Below are 19,488 nucleotides of genomic sequence, written 5' to 3'. Positions count from 1 at the left end.
TAATACACCATATAAACAAACTGAAAGAAAAAAACCACTTGGTGGATCTTTCCTGTGATGAGTATGTAATGCTCTTCTTGATCTCTTTTGATTGATTTTAGTTTGAAGTCTATTTTGTTGGATATCAGGATGGCTACACCCGCTTGTTTCTTAAGACCATTTGATTGGAAAGTCATTTACCAGCCTTTTATTCTTAGATAGCATCTGTCTTTGAATTTGAGATGTGTTTCTTGTATGCAGCAGAAAGATGGGTCCTGCTTTCATATCCATTCTGTAAGCCTATGTCTTTTTATAGGTGAATTAAGTACGTTGATATTAAGGGATATTAACGGCCAGTGATTGTTCATCCCTGTTATTTTTGGTGGTAGTGTGTGTGTACTTCTCTTCTTTGGGGTTAACTGCTGTGGCTTTATCTATTTCCTGTGTTTTTGAGTGTGTATCTGACTTCCTTTGGTTGGAATTTTCCTTCTAGTGCTTTCTGTAGGGCTGGGTTTGTGGATAGGTATTGTTTAAATCTGGCTTTGTCTTGGAATGTCTTGTTCATTCTGTCTATGATGATTGCATGTTTTGCTGGGTATGTTAGTCTGGGCTGACATCCATGGTCTCTTAGTGTCTGCATTACATCTGTCCAGGTCCTTCTGGCTTTTAAAGTCTCCATTGAGAAATCGGGTGTTATTCTGATGGGTTTGCCGTTATAGGTCACTTGGCATTTTTCCTTAGCTGCTCTTAATATTCTTTCTTTATTCTGTACATTTAGTTGTTTAATTATTATGTGTTGAGGGGACTTTTTTGGGGGGGTCTAGTCTGTTTGGTGTTCTATAGGCTTCTTATATCTTCATAGGCATTTCCTTTTTTAAGTTGGGAAAGTTTTCTTCTATGATTTTGTGGAATATATTTTCTGTGCCTTTGAGTTGGTATTCTTCACCTTCTTCTATCCCTATAATTAGTAGGTTTGGTCTTTTCATGGTGTCCCAAATTTCTTGGACATTTTGGTTCATGACTTTGTTGGCTTTAGTGTATTCTTCGACTGATGAAACTATTTCTTCTACTGTATCTTCAATGCTAGAGATCCTCTCTTCCATCTCTTGCATTCTGTTGGTTATACTTGCATCTGACGTTCCCGATCTTTTACTCAGATTTTCTATTTCCAGCATTCCCTCTCTTTGTGTCTTTTTTATTTTTTCAATTTCCCTTTTCAGGTCTTGGACTGTTTCCTTTACTTGTTTCATTGCTTTTTCATGATTTTCTTTCAGTACTTTATTGTTTTCTTGCAGGACTTTATTGTTTTCTTCCAGGACTTTATTGTTTTCTTCCAGTACTTTTTGTTTTCTTCTAATTTGTTTGCCCTTTCCTCTAGTTGTTTACAGTGTTCTTCCCATTTTTTTTGTCTTTTCCTCTACACAATCCTCTACCTTCTTCATGATGTTATTCAAAACGCTGTTTTCTTCTGCTTCTTCCAATTTTTGATGTTCAGGTCTAGATGTTGGAGGCAGGATAAGTGATGCTGTACTGCTCTTCATTTTGTTGTATGTACACCTATGAACATAAAATTTTTGACAAAGAAGCCAAAAGTGTACAATGGAAAAAAGAAAGCATCTCCAACAAATGGTGCAGGCATAACTGGATATCAACATGTAGAAGGCTTCAAATAGATCCATATCTGTCACCGTGCACAAAACTTAAGTCCAAGTGGATCAAGGACCTCAACATAAATCCAGCTACTCTGAACCTGCTAGAAGAGAAAGTAGGAAGTAGTCTTGAACTAATTGGCATAGGAGATTACTTCCTAAATATAACACCAGTAGCACAGACACTGAGAGAAACAATCAATCAATGGGACCCCTTGAAACTGAGAAGCTTCTGTAGACCAAAGGATATGGTCAACAAGGCAAAGCAACAGCCTACAGAATGGGAAAAGATTTTCACCAACCTCACATGTGACAGAGGACTGATATCCAGAATATATAAGGAACTCAAGAAATTAGACATCAAAATGACCAACAGTCCAATTGAGAAATGGGCTTTAGAACTAAACAGAGAATTCTCAACAGAGGAAACTCAAATGGCTGAAAGACATTTAAGGAATTGCTCAACATCCCTAATCATCAGGGAAATGCAAATCAAAACAACTCTGAGATGCCACCTTATGCCTGTCAGAATGGCTAAGATCAAAAACACTGAAGACACTTTATGCTGGAGAGGATGTGGAACTAGAGGAACTCTGCTCCACTGCTGGTGGGAATGCAAGCTTGTACAACCACTTTGGAAATCAATATGGCACTTTCTTAGAAAATTGGGAATCAATCTCCCCCAAGATCCAGCTATACCACTCCTGGGCATATACCCAAGAAATGCTCAATCATACCACTAGAGCACTTGCCCAGCTATGTTCATATCAGCATTTTTTGTAATAGCCAAAACCTGGAAACAACCTAGATGCCCTTCAACTGAAGAATGGATAAATAAATTGTGGCACATATACACAATGGAATACTACTCAGCAGAGAAAATCAATGACATCATGAGGTTTGCAGGCAAATGGATGTATCTAGAAAAAATCATCCTGAGTGAGGTAACCCAGACTCAGAAAGACAAATATGGTATGTACTCACTCATAGGAGGATACCAGATGTGGAATAAGGATGACTGGACTTCTATTCACATCACCAGTGAGGCTACCTGGAAAACAGGACCCCAAGAAAGACACGGAGATCACCCAATGACGGAGAAATGGATGAGCTCTTCATGAACAGCCTGGACATGAGTGGGAGCAATGAAGGGCAAGGGTTGAGGGAAAGAGAGCGGGAGATCCCAGCTGGATCAAGAACAGAGAGGGAGAACAAGGAATAGGAGACCATGGTAAATGAAGACCACATGAGAAAAGGAAGAAACAAAGAGCTAAAGAGGCCCACAGAAATCCACAAATATACCCCCACAAAAGACTGCTGGCAATGGTCGAGAGACAGCTGGGACTGACCTACTCTGGTGATGGGATGGCCAAACACCCTAATAGTTGTGCCAGAAACCACATCCAAGGACTGAGGAATCTGGATGCAGACATCCATGGCTAGGCCCCGGGTGGAGTGCTGGGAGTCTAATTAGTGAGAAAGAGGAGGGTTTATATGAGCGAGAATTGTTGAAACCAAGGTGGGATAAAGCACAGGGACAAATAGCCAAATGAATGGAAACACATGAACTATAAACCAAAGACTGAGGGGCCCCCAACTGGATCAGGCCCTCTGAATAGGTGAGACAGTCGATTGGCTTGATCTGTTTGGGAGGCATCTAGGCAGTGGTTACAAGTCCTGGGCTCATTGCATGAGTTAGCTGTTTGAAACCTGGGACTTATGCAGGGATGCTTGGCTCAATCTGGGAGGAGGCGACTGGACCTGCCTGTACTGAGTCTATCAGGTCGATCTCAGTCCTCGGGGGAGACCTTGATCTGGAGGAGGTGGGAATGGAGGGTGGGCTAGGGGGAAGGGTAGGGTGGTAGGAAGGGAGAGAACAAGGGAATCTGTGGCTGTTATGTAGAACTGAATAGTATTGTAAAATAAAATAAAAAAATAAAAAATAAATAAAATGAAAAAAAAAGAAAAAAACCACATGATCATCTCATTGGATGCTGAAAAAGCCGTTGACAAAATCCAACACCCCTTCATGATAAAGGTTCTAGAGAGATCAGGAATATAAGGAACATATCTAAACATAAAAGAGGCAATTTACACCAATCCAACAGCCAATATCAAGTTAAGTGGAGAGAGATTCAAAGCGATTCCACTAAAATCAGGAACAAGACAAGGCTGTCCACTCTCCCCATACTTATTTAACATAGTACTTAAAGTTCTAGCTAGAGCAATAAGACAACAATAGGAGATCAAGGGGATACAAATTGGAAAGGAAGAAGTCAAACATTCCCTATTTGCAGACAATATGATAGTATACATTAGTGACACCAAAAATTCTATAAGGGAACTCCTACAGCTGATAAACTCCTTCATTAAGGTGGCAGAATGCAAGATTAACACAAAAAAATCAGTAGCCCTCCTATATACAAATGATAAATGGGCTGAGAAAGAAATCTGAGAAACACCACCCTTTACGATAGCCACAAATAATACAAAATCCCTTGGGGTAACTCTATTAAGCAAGTGAAAGACTTGCATGGTGAAGATTTTAAGTCTCTGAAGAAAGAAAATGAAGATGATATCAGAAAAAGGAAAGATCTGTCATGTTCATGGATAGTTAGAATTAACATTAAAAAAATGGTAATCTTTGTTCCACATCTAGCATCTTCCTATGAGTGAGTACATACCATATTTGTCTTTCTGAGTCTGGGTTACCTCACTCAGGATGATTTTTTCTAGATCCATCCATTTGCCTGCAAACCTCATGATGTCATTGTTTTTCTCTGCCGAGTAGTATTCCATTGTGTATATGTGTCACAATTTGAAGGGCATCTAGGTTGTTTCCAGGTTTTGGCTGTTACAAACAATGCTGATATGAACATAGCTGAGCAAGTGCTCTTGTGGTATGACTGAGCATTTCTTGGGTATATGCCCAGGAGTGGTATAGCTGGATCTTGGGGGAGATTGATTCCCAATTTTCTAAGAAAGTGCCATATTGATTTCCAAAGTGGTTGTACAAGCTTGCATTCCCACCAGCAGTGGAGGAGAGTTCCCCTAGTTCCACATCCTCTCCAGCATAAAGTGTCTTCAGTGTTTTTGATCTTAGCCATTCTGACAGGCATAAGGTGGCATCTCAGAGTTGTTTTGATTTGCATTTCCCTGATGATTAGGGATGTTGAGAAATTCCTTAAATGTCTTTCAGCCATTTGAGTTTCCTCTGTTGAGAATTCTCTGTTTAGTTCTAAAGCCCATTTCTCAATTGGACTGTTGGTCTTTTTGATGTCTAATTTCTTGAGTTCCTTATATATTCTGGATATCAGTCCTCTGTCACATGTGGGGGTTGGTGAAGATCTTTTCCCATTCTGTAGGCTGTTGCTTTGCCTTGTTGACCATATCCTTTGGTCTACAAAAGCTTCTCAGTTTCAAGAGGTCCCATTGATTGATTGGACTGCTACTCACATCACCAGTGAGGCTACCTGGAAAACGGGACCCCAAGAAAGATACCGAGAATTGGATGAGATCTACATGAACAGTCTGGACATGAGTGGGAGCAATGAAGGGCGAGGGTCGAGGGAAAGAGAGTGGGAGATCCTAGCTGGATCAAGAACAGAGAGGGAGAACAAGGAATAGGAGACCATGGTAAATGAAGACCACATGAGAAAAGGAAGAAACAAAGAGCTAAAGAGGCCCACAGAAATCCACAAAGATACCCCCACAAAAGACTGCTGGCAATGGTCGAGAGACAGCCGGGACTGACCTACTCTGGTGATGGGATGGCCAAACACCCTAATAGTTGTGCCAGAAACCCCATCCAAGGACTGAGGAATCTGGATGCAGACATCCATGGCTAGGCCCCGGGTGGAGTGCTGGGAGTCTAATTAGTGAGAAAGAGGAGGGTTTATATGAGCAAGAATTGTTGAAACCAAGGTGGGATAAAGCACAGGGACAAATAACCAAATGAATGGAAACACATGAACTATAAACCAAAGACTGAGGGGCCCCCAACTGGATTAGGCCCTCTGAATAGGTGAGACAGTCGATTGGCTTGATCTGTTTGGGAGGCATCTAGGCAGTGGTACCAGGTCCTGGGCTCATTGCATGAGTTAGCTGTTTGAAACCTGGGACTTATGCAGGGACACTTGCCTCAATCTGGGAGGAGGGGGATTGGACCTGCCTGTACTGAGTCTATCAGGTCGATCTCAGTCCTCGGGGGTGACCTTGATCTGGAGGAGGTGGGGATGGGGGGTTTGCTGGGGGGAAGGGGAGGGTGCAGGAAGGGAGAGAACAAGGGAATCTGTGGCTATTATGTAGAACTGAATAGTATTGTAAAATAAAAAAAAATGGTAATCTTACCAAGTCAATGTACAGATTCAATGCAATCCCCATCAAAATCCCAACACAATTTTCCACAGACTTTGAAAGAACAATACTTAACTTTATATGGAAAAACTAAAAACCTAGGATAGCTAAAGGAATCCTGTATAATAAAGCAACCTCTGGAGGTATCATGATCCCTGACCTCAAACTTTACTATAGAGCTATAGTAAAAAAAAGAGCTTGGTACTGGTATAAAAACCAACCTGTGGACCAATGGAATTGAATTGAAGACCCTGACGTTAATCCACACACCTATGAACATATGATTTTTGAAAAAGAAGCCAAAAGTGTACCATGAAAAACAGAAAGCTGGCATAACTGGATGTCAACATGCAGAAGACTGCAAATAGATCCATATCTGTTGACATGCACAAAAGTCAAGTCTAAGTGGATCAAATACCTCAACATAAATCCAGTTACACTGAACTTGATAGAAGAGAAAGTAGGAAGTAGTCTGGAAAGAGTTGGCACAGGAGATTACTTCCTAAATATAACACCAGTAGTGCAGACACTGAGAGCGACAATGAATAAATGGGGCCTCCTGAAACTGAGAAGCTTTTGTAGAGCAAAGGACGTGATCAATAAGACAAAATGACAGCCTACAGAATGCGAAAAGATCTTCACCAACCCCAAATCTGACAGAGAGCTGATCTCCAGAATATATAAAGAACTGAAGAAACTAGACTTCAAAATACTGAACAATCCAGTTAAAAAATGGGCTACACAGCTTAACAGAGAATTCTCAACAGAAGAATCTCAAGTGGCTGAAAGACATTTAAGGAATTGGTCAACACCCTTAGTCATCAGGGAAATGCAAATCAAAACAACTCTGAAATACCATCTTATATCTGTCAGAATGGCTACGATCAAAAATACTGAAGACAGCTTATGTTGGAGAGGATGTGGAGTAATGGGAATACTCCTCCACTGTTGGAGTGCAAACTTGTACAGCCAGTCTGGAAATCAGTAGGGTGGCTTCTCAGAAAATTGGTAATAAGTCTTCCTCAAAATCCACCTATACCACTGTTGGTCATATACCCAAGGAATGCTCAGTCTTACCACAAGGACACATGCTCAACTATGTTCATATCAGCACTATTCATAATAGTAAGAACCTGGAAACAACCTAGATGCCCCTCAACTGAAGAATGGATAAAGAAAATGTGGCACATATACACAATGGAATACTACTCAGCAGTAAAAAAAAATATAAAGAAATTTGCAGTCAAATGGATGAAACTAGAAAATATCATCCTGAGTGAGGTAACCCAGACTTAGGACAAACATAGTATGTACTCACTCATAAGAGGATACCAGATGTGAGAGAAGGTATGGCCAGACTGCAACCCACAGCTCCAGAGAGGCTAGCTAACAGGGAAAGACTCTAGGAGGGACACATGGATGACCTAGTGAAAGAGAAGTGGATGAGATCTACATGAGCAGACTGGGTGTGTGTGGAGGTAGCAGAGGTCGAGGAGCGGGGAATGAGAACATGGAGAAATGGGAGGGTCGAGCTGGAGCAGGGACAGAGTGGTAGGACAGGGAGTGAGCTACCAAGATAGATGAGGACATCATGGGAAAAGGATGAGGCAGGGTGTTGGGGGAGGCTCTCAGGAACCCACAAGGATGACACCACCACTTTGGACTGCTGGCAGATGTCCAAAGGGTGCCTGGATGGGTCCACTCTGGTGACGGGTCTAGCGAATACCCTAACTATCATCATAGAGCCTTTGTGCAGTGACTGATGGAGACAGATGCAGAGATCCACAGCCAGGCACCAGGATGAGCTCCGGGAATTCAATCGATGAGAGAGAGGAGGGATTCTGCAGGTGGCGAACATGAAGATCATGACGGGAAGAAGTGCAGAGATCACCCGCCACACTATTGGAGGACCATGAACTCTAGACTAGGGTCTGGGAAGCCCCACGGGACTGGACTAGGCCCTCTGGATTCAGAAGTTGGTTGTTTGGCTTGAACTGTTTGGGGAGCACCCAGGCAGGGGGATTAGGATCTGTCCGTGGTGCATGGGCAGGCTTTTGAGAATCTTGTGCGTGTGGTGTGGTGCCTTGCGCAGCCTTGGTACAGTGGGAAGGATCTTGGACCTGCCTAGTCTCAGTGTGCTGCACTCTGCAGACTCCCCATGGGAGACCTTGATTTGGGGAATGTGGGGTTGTGGGGTGGCATGGGAGGGAGGGCTGGGAGATGGGAGGAGGGAGGAAGTGGGATCCTGGGTGGTATGTGGAGTGAGTAGAAAATTTAATAAAGAAAAATGAAAAAAAAAGGTACATTATAAGATTTAAACAAGTTGCATAGTATCCTGGAGAATATAGACTTAACATAAAAGACAAACATTTTCTCAGGAATGGTGGCTTAAGCCTTAATTGAAAGATTTATGGGCTCCTTGCCTGAAGACTCAGTTCTAGCAAGCTGTGACATGGCCATTGCTCTTTTGACCTGTCAGGAGCTAAAATTACCCACAATAATCCACACAAGACTGGTCCAATCAGTCTTCCCACATTGAGAGGGGAGGGGTTCATGAAGCCTAAAACCTTCCTGAGGATCTGTAGGGAGTTAATATTTCCTGAGATGTAAAGAGAGATTTTCTTGAGTAATGTAGCCACTGGTAAACTGCTGATAATTCAGTAAATAACCCCTTATCAATGATAAGAAAAATAAACCTAATTAAAACATTGCTTTATCAAAAATTTAAAAAATGACATGAAAGTAAAATGGTAAAGTTGAAAAGAGGAAGGTGTTTACTGGGAGGGATGGGGAAAACAGAGAATAATGGGGATATAATGAAAATAATTATATATGTATGAAAATGTTGTAATGAAACACATCATTGACTATAATTAATATACGTTAAAGTTTAAATGATAGATATTTTCTGGAAAAGAAAGAAGTATGTATTAAGATATATGGGAAAATGTGAGAGGTTGGCTAATTCTATTTGGAAAACTGTTATGATTTTGTCATAACCCAAATCAAGGATTCCAATTTATAATAGGGAGAACAGTGGCCAGTGACCTTCCATTTTTAGCTTTGGCTTAAATATTTCATTCTTTCTTTACTGTGATCTGGTATGAATTGGATTCATCCAGTGAGGGATAAGTGCATTGATCATGAAAATGCTGCTAGTACAGAGTCTTTTCTAGGAAAGAGTGGGACAGTTTCTAGTGCCATCTGCCCATTTCTACCTGGACATTCATCTGCCCATCTATGATCATACCTGTGACCTCTGGGTGCTTCAGTAGGAACAAAAGCCCATATTTCATTGTGGTACTTGTTGTCTCTGTTCCCGCACCAAATAGATCAAATATGGTGACGACCAGGTTTTCCATGGTAAATTCAGAATTTTTATTGTGTTTTTCCTAATAATTATAAGTGAGAGGAATTAGTTTTTTTGTTAGTTTGTTTGTTTGATTGTTTTAAAGGTTTACAGGTAACAATTCAATATAACACATTTTTATGGGTAAGTTAGACATTAAAGAATGTTCTATCTGAAGATAAATGTAGATGCTGGGTGAACATTAGGATTCCTTCACACAGTTAATACACAATTGGAGTTACAAAATTCCAAGGGTTTGTTGTTGTTGTTGTTGTTGTTCCACACTTTTCACTCACTGGGAAGAAGTAAGTTCCTCTGTGATCTTTTCATGTGTATTGAGTCAGTTTGTGATAACATCAGTTGTAGCACCTATTGAATCTTTATTACATTTAAAGTCTCCAGGACTTTACACATACAAACTCCACTGCTATTTTTAACCTCTTCAGTCTTTATATCCACACTATAATTCAGACCAATGTCACCTTCTCAAAGATAGCCCAGTTGAAGACTACAATTACTGTCCTCTAGATTATCCTTCTGTTAATCTAAACTGTGGTTTCCTCAAGGCTGAGCTCAACTGCAAAAGCTTCCTAGAGTCTCTTTAAAGTTACATCTGCTGTTCATGGAGGTCCATTTACATACAATGACACATTCTCACCAGTCTTGAATTGATGTGTATGAGTTAGTAAAGAACTAACCTTGAACATGGAAAATATAGACTTTCTAATTCCAAATAAATTGAGAATCTTAAGGATCTCTAAATATTCTATATGATTTGCCTAAGAAACTGGTTTGAAAAAACAATGACTACTGCTATAAGGAACATTAGGTTGAACATCACAATTTCACCAAGAAGAAGAAAGCTCAATCAGAACTCCCACAAATGTGATAGAGCAAATCAACATCCCTTGTACCTTTTCCATTTTAATCAGGAAATGGTCAATAAAGTCCTCAGGGCTACTGATGTTCAGCGATTCTTGATGCCTTTTTATTTCCTTCAAAATGAACTCTTTTATTTCAGTACAAATTTTAATGTATTCGTTATGGATTCCTGGGAGATAGTATAAAGCAGGGTATGCACTGCACAGCTAGAAGAGAAAGAAACTTGCATTAGTGCAAACAGCGCCCCCTCCAGGACACAGCTGTCTGTCTAACAGTCATAAAGGTGAGTTTCACATGCCTCCTGTGCTTCTAGATGCCTGCCATTTGGAGGAGCAGGCACAGCATGGATCAAATGGTTAGAGCTGCCATGTGCACAGCTTGGGAAGCAACTTCTGATCACATTCATTTCCTGATAGCAGATTTCCAAAGGTTGTGTGGGATAATCCCACTGTCCCCTCTGTCCTACTGAGAACACTAACATACAGAATTTTGACTAGTCAAATTTCCTCAGACAACAAATAAGTAATAGCAGGGATGAAAGTAGTATTTATCCCTGTTTATCCTGTGCATATTTCTCCAGTCACCTAAAAATTGCAATGCCAACAGATACGACGAAGTGGAATGGGGAAATCTCATGAGGTTCCACTCAAAACAAGTAAGGATTGCTGGGAGAAGGAGAAATAGTCTTCTCGGGGGATATCTCCTAAGTGGTTAGCTAACACCAAGTGGTCAGCCTAAATTATATCCATATAAGCAACACTTAACAGAGCTGCTCAGCAGGTTTTATTTATACATTGATATGATTCTTATGCATGTATGCATATGAATTTGAGAAAGAGAAATGTGGTGGGGGCATGGGAGAGGTTGGAGGGAGGAAACAGGAGAAAGTAATGTAATTTTGTTTTGTTTTGTTTTGTTTTTTCAAGACAGGGTTTCTCTGTGTAGTTTTGGTGCCTGTCCTGGATCTAGCTCTATAGATCAGGCTGGCCTCGAACTCACAGATTTCTGCCTGCCTCTGCCTCTCAAGTAGTGGGATTAAAGGCATGCACCACTACCACCACAGCTATTATTTTTAATTTAAATTACTAACTGAGTCATCGGGGATCCAACCCTTGCTGCAATTAATAAACAGTGCATCAGAAGCTCAGTCCAGCATCTCAGTTCTGCTTTTATCTAGTCCTGCAGGAGCCCCTCAGATTCTTTCCCACCCCCAAAGGCCAAAGTGGTGAAGCCAACCAAGAGCAAGGACACTTTTAAGGAGGGCTTTGTATCTGTACCAGATAAGCTGTGATGGTGGACTTCTCAGTCACATGGTGCTGACCCAGCAAATGACCATACCCTTCTTTCATTTCCTCTCAGAACATATTCCAATGCTGTGTTCATTGTAATAGAATGAGATGACTGCCAGGACAACAGTGTAAATGAATTTCAATCTTTCATTTTTATAAAGGGGTTAAGAGGTCGGTTCATTTTCTGGTGATAGTGTGAAAAGCTTTAAGTCATTATTAATGAATTTGCCTTTGCCCCCAGTGTCACAAAAATTATATACATATGTATATGTATATGTATATGTATATGTATTTATGTATATATATACACACACACACACTTAAAAAGACACCTTGCATTTGGGTGAGAACAGGGAGGATAAATATATAGGAAGGTTTGGAGGGAAGAAATGGAAGTGGAAAATGATGTAGTTATGATCATACATATATATGCAACTTTATAAATATTCCCAGTGGATAGGTGTTTAAAACCTATAATTTTTTAATTTGCGAAAAGTATGAAGAAGGAAAATTCTATGCTCAACTGCCATCTTATTACAAATGAGAGTAAAATATTAATTATATTCTTTTGATAAACAAAAGCAAGCCAGAGATGCTTTGGGTAATGTGTTTCATATTGTTTAGTTTCAAATTGTTGCTCCAATATGGAAGGGAGTAAACTATTTGCCCTCAGTGGCCCTTGTTTTGTGGAACACATATTGCCCTTATAATCTATAGACACATTTGTCTATAGATTATAGAATTATATATTACTGAAGCCTACTGATAATACATTTCTTTATAGTCTATCTTATATTATCTTTGCCCCTTCAGTATGAACTGGAGTATCAACTATCAACTATCAAGTTCACAAATTGGTTAGGAATCATAACAAATAACAATGAACAATAAATAACCTAGAAATTTTGTAAACAAGAGGAAACAAAAAAACATTCAAACCATCTTCACATATGATTGTTTGACGTTTTCTTTGTTGTTTTGTTCTTGTTGTTTGTTTGTCTGTTTGGAAATATAGTTTGTGAAAGAGTTTTACTCTGCATCCCAGGTTGGCCTCAACATTACTATGTAGCCAAGGCTATATCACTATACCCAGAAATTTAGTTGCCTCTAAAAAGATATAAACTAGTAGTAGACATGGAGAGATGGTTTAGCAGTTAAAAACATGTGCTCCTCTTAAAGAGGCCCCGAGTTCAGTTCAAAGCTCTCATGTCATGCAATTCATAACGACCTATCACTCTAGGTCCAGGAAATTCAACACATATTTCTAGACATGAAGGGCACCTGCACTAACACATGCACATGTTCTCAGGTAGATACATAATTTAAAATAAAATCATTTTTAAAATGCTAATACTAAACCGGATCATATCTGTAATTTTTGCTTTTCAGGAGACTGAATCAGATAGATCATGGGTTCAAAGTTAGCCTGGGCTATATATTGAAACCTACAGAAAATAATAATACAAACAAACATTGCAGGTTACAAAGCATACCAATATATTAACCTCCCATGGGCTGTGTTAAAATATGTGAGCCACGGAATTGCTAATAGTGGGCTTTAAATGGAGAACTAATGCGAGGATGTGTTTGGCTAAATAGTTACAAAAATCACCTAACAGGTGAAAATCAGTTTTGTGCAAGTATATTCCAACAGAAAATAAATAAGTAAGGGAGGCAAGGAGGAAAGGATGAAAAGAAAGAAGAGAGTCAAAGAGGAAAAGAACAGATCCTCCAGTAAAGGGGACAGTTATAGAACAGAATGCACCAGTCAGTGCTCAGCTTCCTACTCCCTCAACACCCTGCAGAAGACGTTTCATAGTCCAGAGTTTACTCAAATGGCCTCTTTTTTGAAGGTGAAAACTACCCACATTTTCTCAGAGTTCCAGCCCTTCAAACCTGATTTCAGATGCACAAAGTTCATAACCTGAGTATTAGCTTTTGAACAGTGAAGGCATAGACTTGTGTCACATAGTATTTTCACATATAATGGCTTAGTTTGGGTTTCTGTTGTTGTGAAGAGACACCATGACTACTACAGCAGCTCTTATAAAGGAAAACAATTAATTGGGGCTGGTTTACAGTTTTACAGGTTTAGTCCATTATCATCATGGTGAGAAGCATGCCAGCATGCAAGTGGACATGGTGTTAGAGAAGGAGCTAAGAGTTCTACATGTAGATCAGCAGGCAGCAGGAAAAGACAGTGATATCCTGAGCATCTGAGAAGTCAAAGCCAACACCCTAGTGACACATTTCCTCCAACAAAGCCACACCTACTCCAAAGAGTCCACACCTCCTTATAGTGCCACTCTCAATGGACAAAGCGTTAAAACACAGGAGTCTATGGGGGCCATTCCTAGTCAAACCACCACATATAAATAAAGCTGAACTTCACCTGGATCCAAGGAGATGCTAAAATTTCAAGACTTCTATGAAAATTCTTCATAAAGCCTTTGAAAGTGTCATCATTGTAGTCAAAACGACGCTGGAAAATGACAGCACAGATCACATTGCAGGGAACACAGGCCAGAAGGAAGTTTGGATCACATGGAGACCCTAGAACAAATGAAGTTCCAAGTTAATATATAATCCTCATACAGACCTTAAAATTTCAAATTAAAACAGTTGGGAATGTGAGATATTTAGAGAGGAATCATCACTGTGACTTCCATAGGACTGAGAGACACTTTATTCTGTGTCCCCCAAATAAACTATCTGATGAGCTCCATCTAATTTGTAGTCTATAGAAGCTCTTTAAGTCCTCATTCAGAAGAGGAAAACCATAAAGATAGATTATTTTAAAATATTTATAAATATGTTCATTTTAAATCTAATTACGGCTGTTTCTCATAGTGCAGATACCAATCTTAACAAGTTTCAAATCAATTTCTTTTTTTCTAAAACCTTTTATAATGTTTTATTAAATCCAAAATATTCAAAAGAGCCAGTGTGTGATAAATATTTTAAAATTGGAAACGAGATATTTACATTCTTAGCAAACCCATGCTATATCTTATATTTGCAGCTTCTCTAATTTCATAGTACCCTGGGCAGTTCCATGAGAATGGGGCTCCTCAGTTTCCTAGGAAATACTGGAATGAAGGAAAGTGGGGGTTGACAGAGCAGAATGCAGGGCACATAGGCTGAGATCTGCTATGCATAAGGAAATGTAGTTCCTTCTATTTGTGGGAAAGCTGAGATAACAGGGCAGAGCCTTCTTGTATTAGAGAGGAAGTGGAAATATCAATTTCTAATTGTCTTCTAAATACAAATCTCAATTAGGTTTTTAATTAATTTATAACAATATCATGGATACTTATCTTCATATTTCTCAGAAGAAGCTTCTTTTTTGACAGATTGAGACTATTACAGAATCCACAACTGAGTGCAGAGAATAAGTGACTGTCGAGTACCCTTAACTGATGTATCTGCAATGCAGACTTTATACTTAAGCCTCAGGGAAAAATCACAGAAGAGGAATAGAAGAGAGAGTAAGAGCCAGAGGACAAGGGCATCTGCTACTAGAAATTATCCCCTAGACATGACAGAAAAAATGCACTGAAGAATTCTCAACGATATGGTTGCCTGAATAATAGCAGCATGACAGTAGTTAACTTGGCAACCAGGACAATGGAAATCCCACATGTTCCTATCTACAGATAAAAAAATCTACAAGCAATCAGTTACTGCTAAGATGGACAATCATTACTCCAAGGATAAACTCCCACAGAGGTTGTCCAAATCCCAGTGGTCAGGTCTTGGCATATGTACATAAAAGCTACGATAAATGAACTAGTAGATTGTGTATGCAAGTGTGCATACATGTGTTTATATATGTAACAAAATAAAAATAACAAAGAAGAGATCATGAATTTGAGAAGGTAGTGGGAGTGATATAGACCAGGACTCATGTATCAAGTTCTCAAAAATAATATTTGTATATGCTGCTCTTATTCAGGCAACCATATCATTGAGAGTTCCTCAGTACATTTCCCCTGTCATGTCTAGGGGATAATTTCCAGTAGCAGATGTTCTTGTTCTCTGAGGTACTGCCAACTACAAAGCATGCATTCTTATGTGTTGTTTTCCACATAACCCAGCCTGATATAAGGACATCAGTAATTGGTGGGGGAGATGGGAATCAACAAACATAAGAAACATGCAACTGCATTTAACAAAGTACACTTAAGACAGCTTAAATGGACTTTTTTTGTGTAAGGATGACAGAAAATGCAAATATAGCTAAATGTTTGAAAGTGTAAGTGGTAGTTTGGAAAATGTACTAAAGAATGTGATGCACACATTACCAGCTCTCAGGTCCATCCCATATTAATCCTTTTACATCCACATCTGGACACATGGACTAAAAGGCCCAGTTTGCCTTAATTTAATGCAGGCAGTAAATTCAACTCATGCTAGCCTTGGGTGACACAGAGACTTCTCATCCTAGGCCACCTCTTAAGATGGAATCTTCAAAGCACTACCTCTTCCCTGTACTTTTACATCATTTGGAGACAAGATTTTTATTCTATTTCATTATATTATATTGTTATATTATAATTTATATATATACAAAATCACTTCCCTTATATGTTTATATACCAACACATTGTTTTACTTACTCAAGTTTCAAAATATTATTCTATGAAATTCGCAGAGATCACAAAGATCTACACTGACTTTCAGGCACTGTATGTTTTTATGTTCCTAACATCAAAGACTGAGATAAATTCATCAACCAGAAGAAGCAGAGTGATTGAATGAACTACATTGCATCTAAATCTGCAGAACATTATACTACTCAGCTACTATAATTCTGGAATCCATCAAGTGATAAACACATGAGGATAAACAACACATTACATTTGAAAATGGACTCACAAAAATAACATTCACAATGCATGCTTTATGTTCTTTTTGAGTTCTGCACATGTCTGATGCATAACATGATACTACATATCATCCAAATAACCTTCATTGACACACTTACTTCACTTCCACATATTTTTCCAAAGATCCACCAGATTATGTGAACATTATCTGTAATAATTGCATTTTATGCAATAAAAATGGTAAATATGCATTTAAACAATTATAGAATATTGATTTAAAAATATGCATTTAAACAATAATAGAATTTAAAATATAATTCATCATAGAAAACAAAATATTATTATTTTAATGATGTTGTTAAAAATATTTAGATACTGAAGATCTAGAGCTATATATTTTTGTGGCCCTGATCTCATCCTCTCCTACCTGCTCTCCTGCCCACTCTTTCTCCTTCCCCATGCCTTATACCTGCATATGTGCACACAGTCATGCACTGAGATTTGTCCTGAGGCTCTCCATCATTTCATATCCTCCCATGTGAATAATTGTACCTGATATATTAGATAATTGGTCACCTTGAAATGTTTCTCAAAAAATTGACAGCTTTCTTACTTTTCAAAATTAATGCAACCAAAATGCATGTTTTCCTTCCTGTGTTTATAGTTAGTAACATTTCCAACATTCTCCTGCAGTTACATGTGGTCCTGTCGCTAGACAGAGTCTACTAATGTAAAGTTCATTTTCTGTGCTACTTCCATGTCTAACTTTAAAAATATTTTGTTTTCTGTAGCTTTCTCTCTTTCCATAATCACATGAAAGCCAGAAACATGGATAATACTGAAAGTTAATTGGGTAAAAGTTAGTCAGCATGGGTCTTTGCAAAGCTGGCATCATAACTACTTTATTTCTTTCTGTTGGTGTTTGAGCAGAGTAACCTTAAATTATACTTCTGAGTCCATGACTTTTATAAAAAGCCTATTTGTCATAGCTCTTCTTTCCTATCTGTTGATTACAGAAATAGAAATGCACCATTGGTTTTTCTCAATGCTTTCACCAGACAAAGTGCTTCCTGCTGTATTCGGTCTTCAATAGTTTTCTTTCCCATCCCCATAGACCGTAAGACTGTGAGAGAGAAACGCCGTGTTTGCTTCCATATTTCTCCATTGCTGAAAACAATTCCTGTGGGGACAAAAAAATCTATTATCATGAATTCTAGTTGAGAGTATTCATCTCGGGAAATAATACTGACTCCTATTCAGGCATAGAAGATGAGGTTGTGTCAGATTCACTTACCTGACACCTCTTAACACAACCTAGTGTTTCACCACCAGGACTCTAGATTTTGAAGACTGAAGAGCTTGTTTCCCCCATTAATATCTCAAAACCTAAGCATAATTCTGTGAATCTTTGGTTTCCTTCATTTTGCTAACAATGATGAGGTAGACCACGAAAGCAAAATGCTTCCTTTATGGTCACACAGATAGTAAATTATAGTGAGACCAAGTCAGGGCTAGCTTTTCAGATTGTATGTAAATTAAAAAAAATCATCAAGAGGTAATTCTCCAGAGAAGTGAATACTGAAATATGTTTGAGTAGTGAAGTGGTTGCCTAGCATGGAGCAGAGATGGGGTAGGAGTGCAAGACTTCTGCATTGGAAGTATTCTCATAAAACTATGTTCCTGGATAAGGGAGATAGTAACTGAAAGATTGCTCTTTGTATTTAACATTCACTCTCTGCTTGCTTAAACTTTTCATGTATTATGTTACCCTTGCATCTAGAATTTTTAACATGAATTCTATAAATTTAAAACATGATCAAGGTACAAGATAAGCTCATTTAAAAATGAAAGATTGTTAGAGAACAATGAAGATAACAAAGATCCCTTGTCACTTTTGCTGGCACCCAGTGCTCTGCATACATTTGGTTTCTAACTATCAGTTTTCAGCTTCTGGCTTCTTTGCTAGGGTTTTGAGGGAGGAAAGGGAAGGGAGAAATGTGGTAATTATGTTATTATAATCTTAGAAATAATTTACAGGAAAAAAATATTTACAATATCAATGTACTACATAAACATGAGTATTCCTGTGGATTTCTTTTAAAGGAGTATTGATGGGATTATGTCTTTCTGTATACTGTGAATGTGTGTTGCTCTGATTGATTGATAAAGTTTTGGCCTATGGAAAGGCAGCTTAGAGGCAGGTGGGAAATTCAAAGAGAGAGACAGGAAGAAGGCTGGGAGAGATGCCAGCAAGCCACCCAAGGAACAGCATGTAATGGCACACAGGTAAAGCCATAGAATATGTGGCAACAAATAGATTAACAGAACAGGACTGAGTATATTTGTAGGAGCTAGTCAGTGGTAGTCCTGAGATAATAGCAAAGCAGTTTTAATTAATATAAGCTTTTGAGTGATTATTTTATAAGCACTATGGGATCTGTGGGGCTGGTCAGGACCAGAGGAAACTTTCAGTTACAAATGCCCCAACATGGGGCATTGATCCACAGAGACCTAAGAAGCTTAAAGATTCTGAATGCACAAAAACAGAGCCACACTTGGCTTCCTAGTCTTACAGTCTCATGCCAGCAGCAGCACAGAGCTGTCTCCCAACAGCTGCCTGCAAGATGGAGTCTGTTGCCAGTCGCCATGAGCTAAGCAGCATGGTGAATTCCCACTGTGGTACATAGTGATGTCTCCAAGCCATGCAGCACACTGCATGATAGATTTAGCTTTTGCTAGTACAAAGAAGGAGGAGGAGGAGGAGGAGGAGGAGGAGGAGGAGGAGGAGGAGGAGGAGGAGAAGAAGGAGAAGAAGAAGAAGAAGAAGAAGAAGAAGAAGAAGAAGAAGAAGAAGAAGAAGAAGAAGAAGAAGAAGAAGAAGAAGAAGAAGTTGTTTTGGGCTACATGCTGCTGGATAGAGGCCTCCCAGAGTCAACAGAGAGCTTGGCTCCCAGAGCTGGTGGTGAATTACTCCTGCCATGTTGGAAAGCTGAAGGGGAAGGGGCAGCAGCCAAGGCTGCAGCTTCTGTCTTAACCACTCTGCAGTTTAAAGCAACAGAGTCACAATAAGACAGATTCAAATAAAATAAACCTCTAAATGGTTTACATTGTATGTAAAAGTACACACAGGCTTGGAAGAGAGAGGAAAAGAAGGA

The 19,488-nt window shown here is 39.2% G+C and overlaps 1 protein-coding gene across 1 annotated transcript in view; it reads right to left on the bottom strand.

Moving 5' to 3' along the window:
* LOC102914467 (cytochrome P450 2C70-like) overlaps window positions 1-19,488 on the bottom strand; it is a 50,145-nt gene that overhangs the window by 15,165 nt on the left and 15,492 nt on the right. The window contains exons 3-6 of the mRNA XM_006986073.4: window positions 17,364-17,513; window positions 13,897-14,057; window positions 10,248-10,421; window positions 9,235-9,376 (exon numbers count right to left, since the gene is read on the bottom strand). Of these exons, the coding sequence (XP_006986135.2) occupies window positions 9,235-9,376; window positions 10,248-10,421; window positions 13,897-14,057; window positions 17,364-17,513 (627 nt within the window). The remainder of the gene's footprint in view (window positions 1-9,234; window positions 9,377-10,247; window positions 10,422-13,896; window positions 14,058-17,363; window positions 17,514-19,488) is intronic.

This window comes from Peromyscus maniculatus, chromosome 1 (assembly GCF_049852395.1).
Source record: "Peromyscus maniculatus bairdii isolate BWxNUB_F1_BW_parent chromosome 1, HU_Pman_BW_mat_3.1, whole genome shotgun sequence".
NCBI classification, from domain to species: Eukaryota; Metazoa; Chordata; class Mammalia; order Rodentia; family Cricetidae; genus Peromyscus; species Peromyscus maniculatus.
Note: the sequence above shows the minus strand (reverse complement) of the source record. Positions and strands in the feature narration are given on the sequence as shown.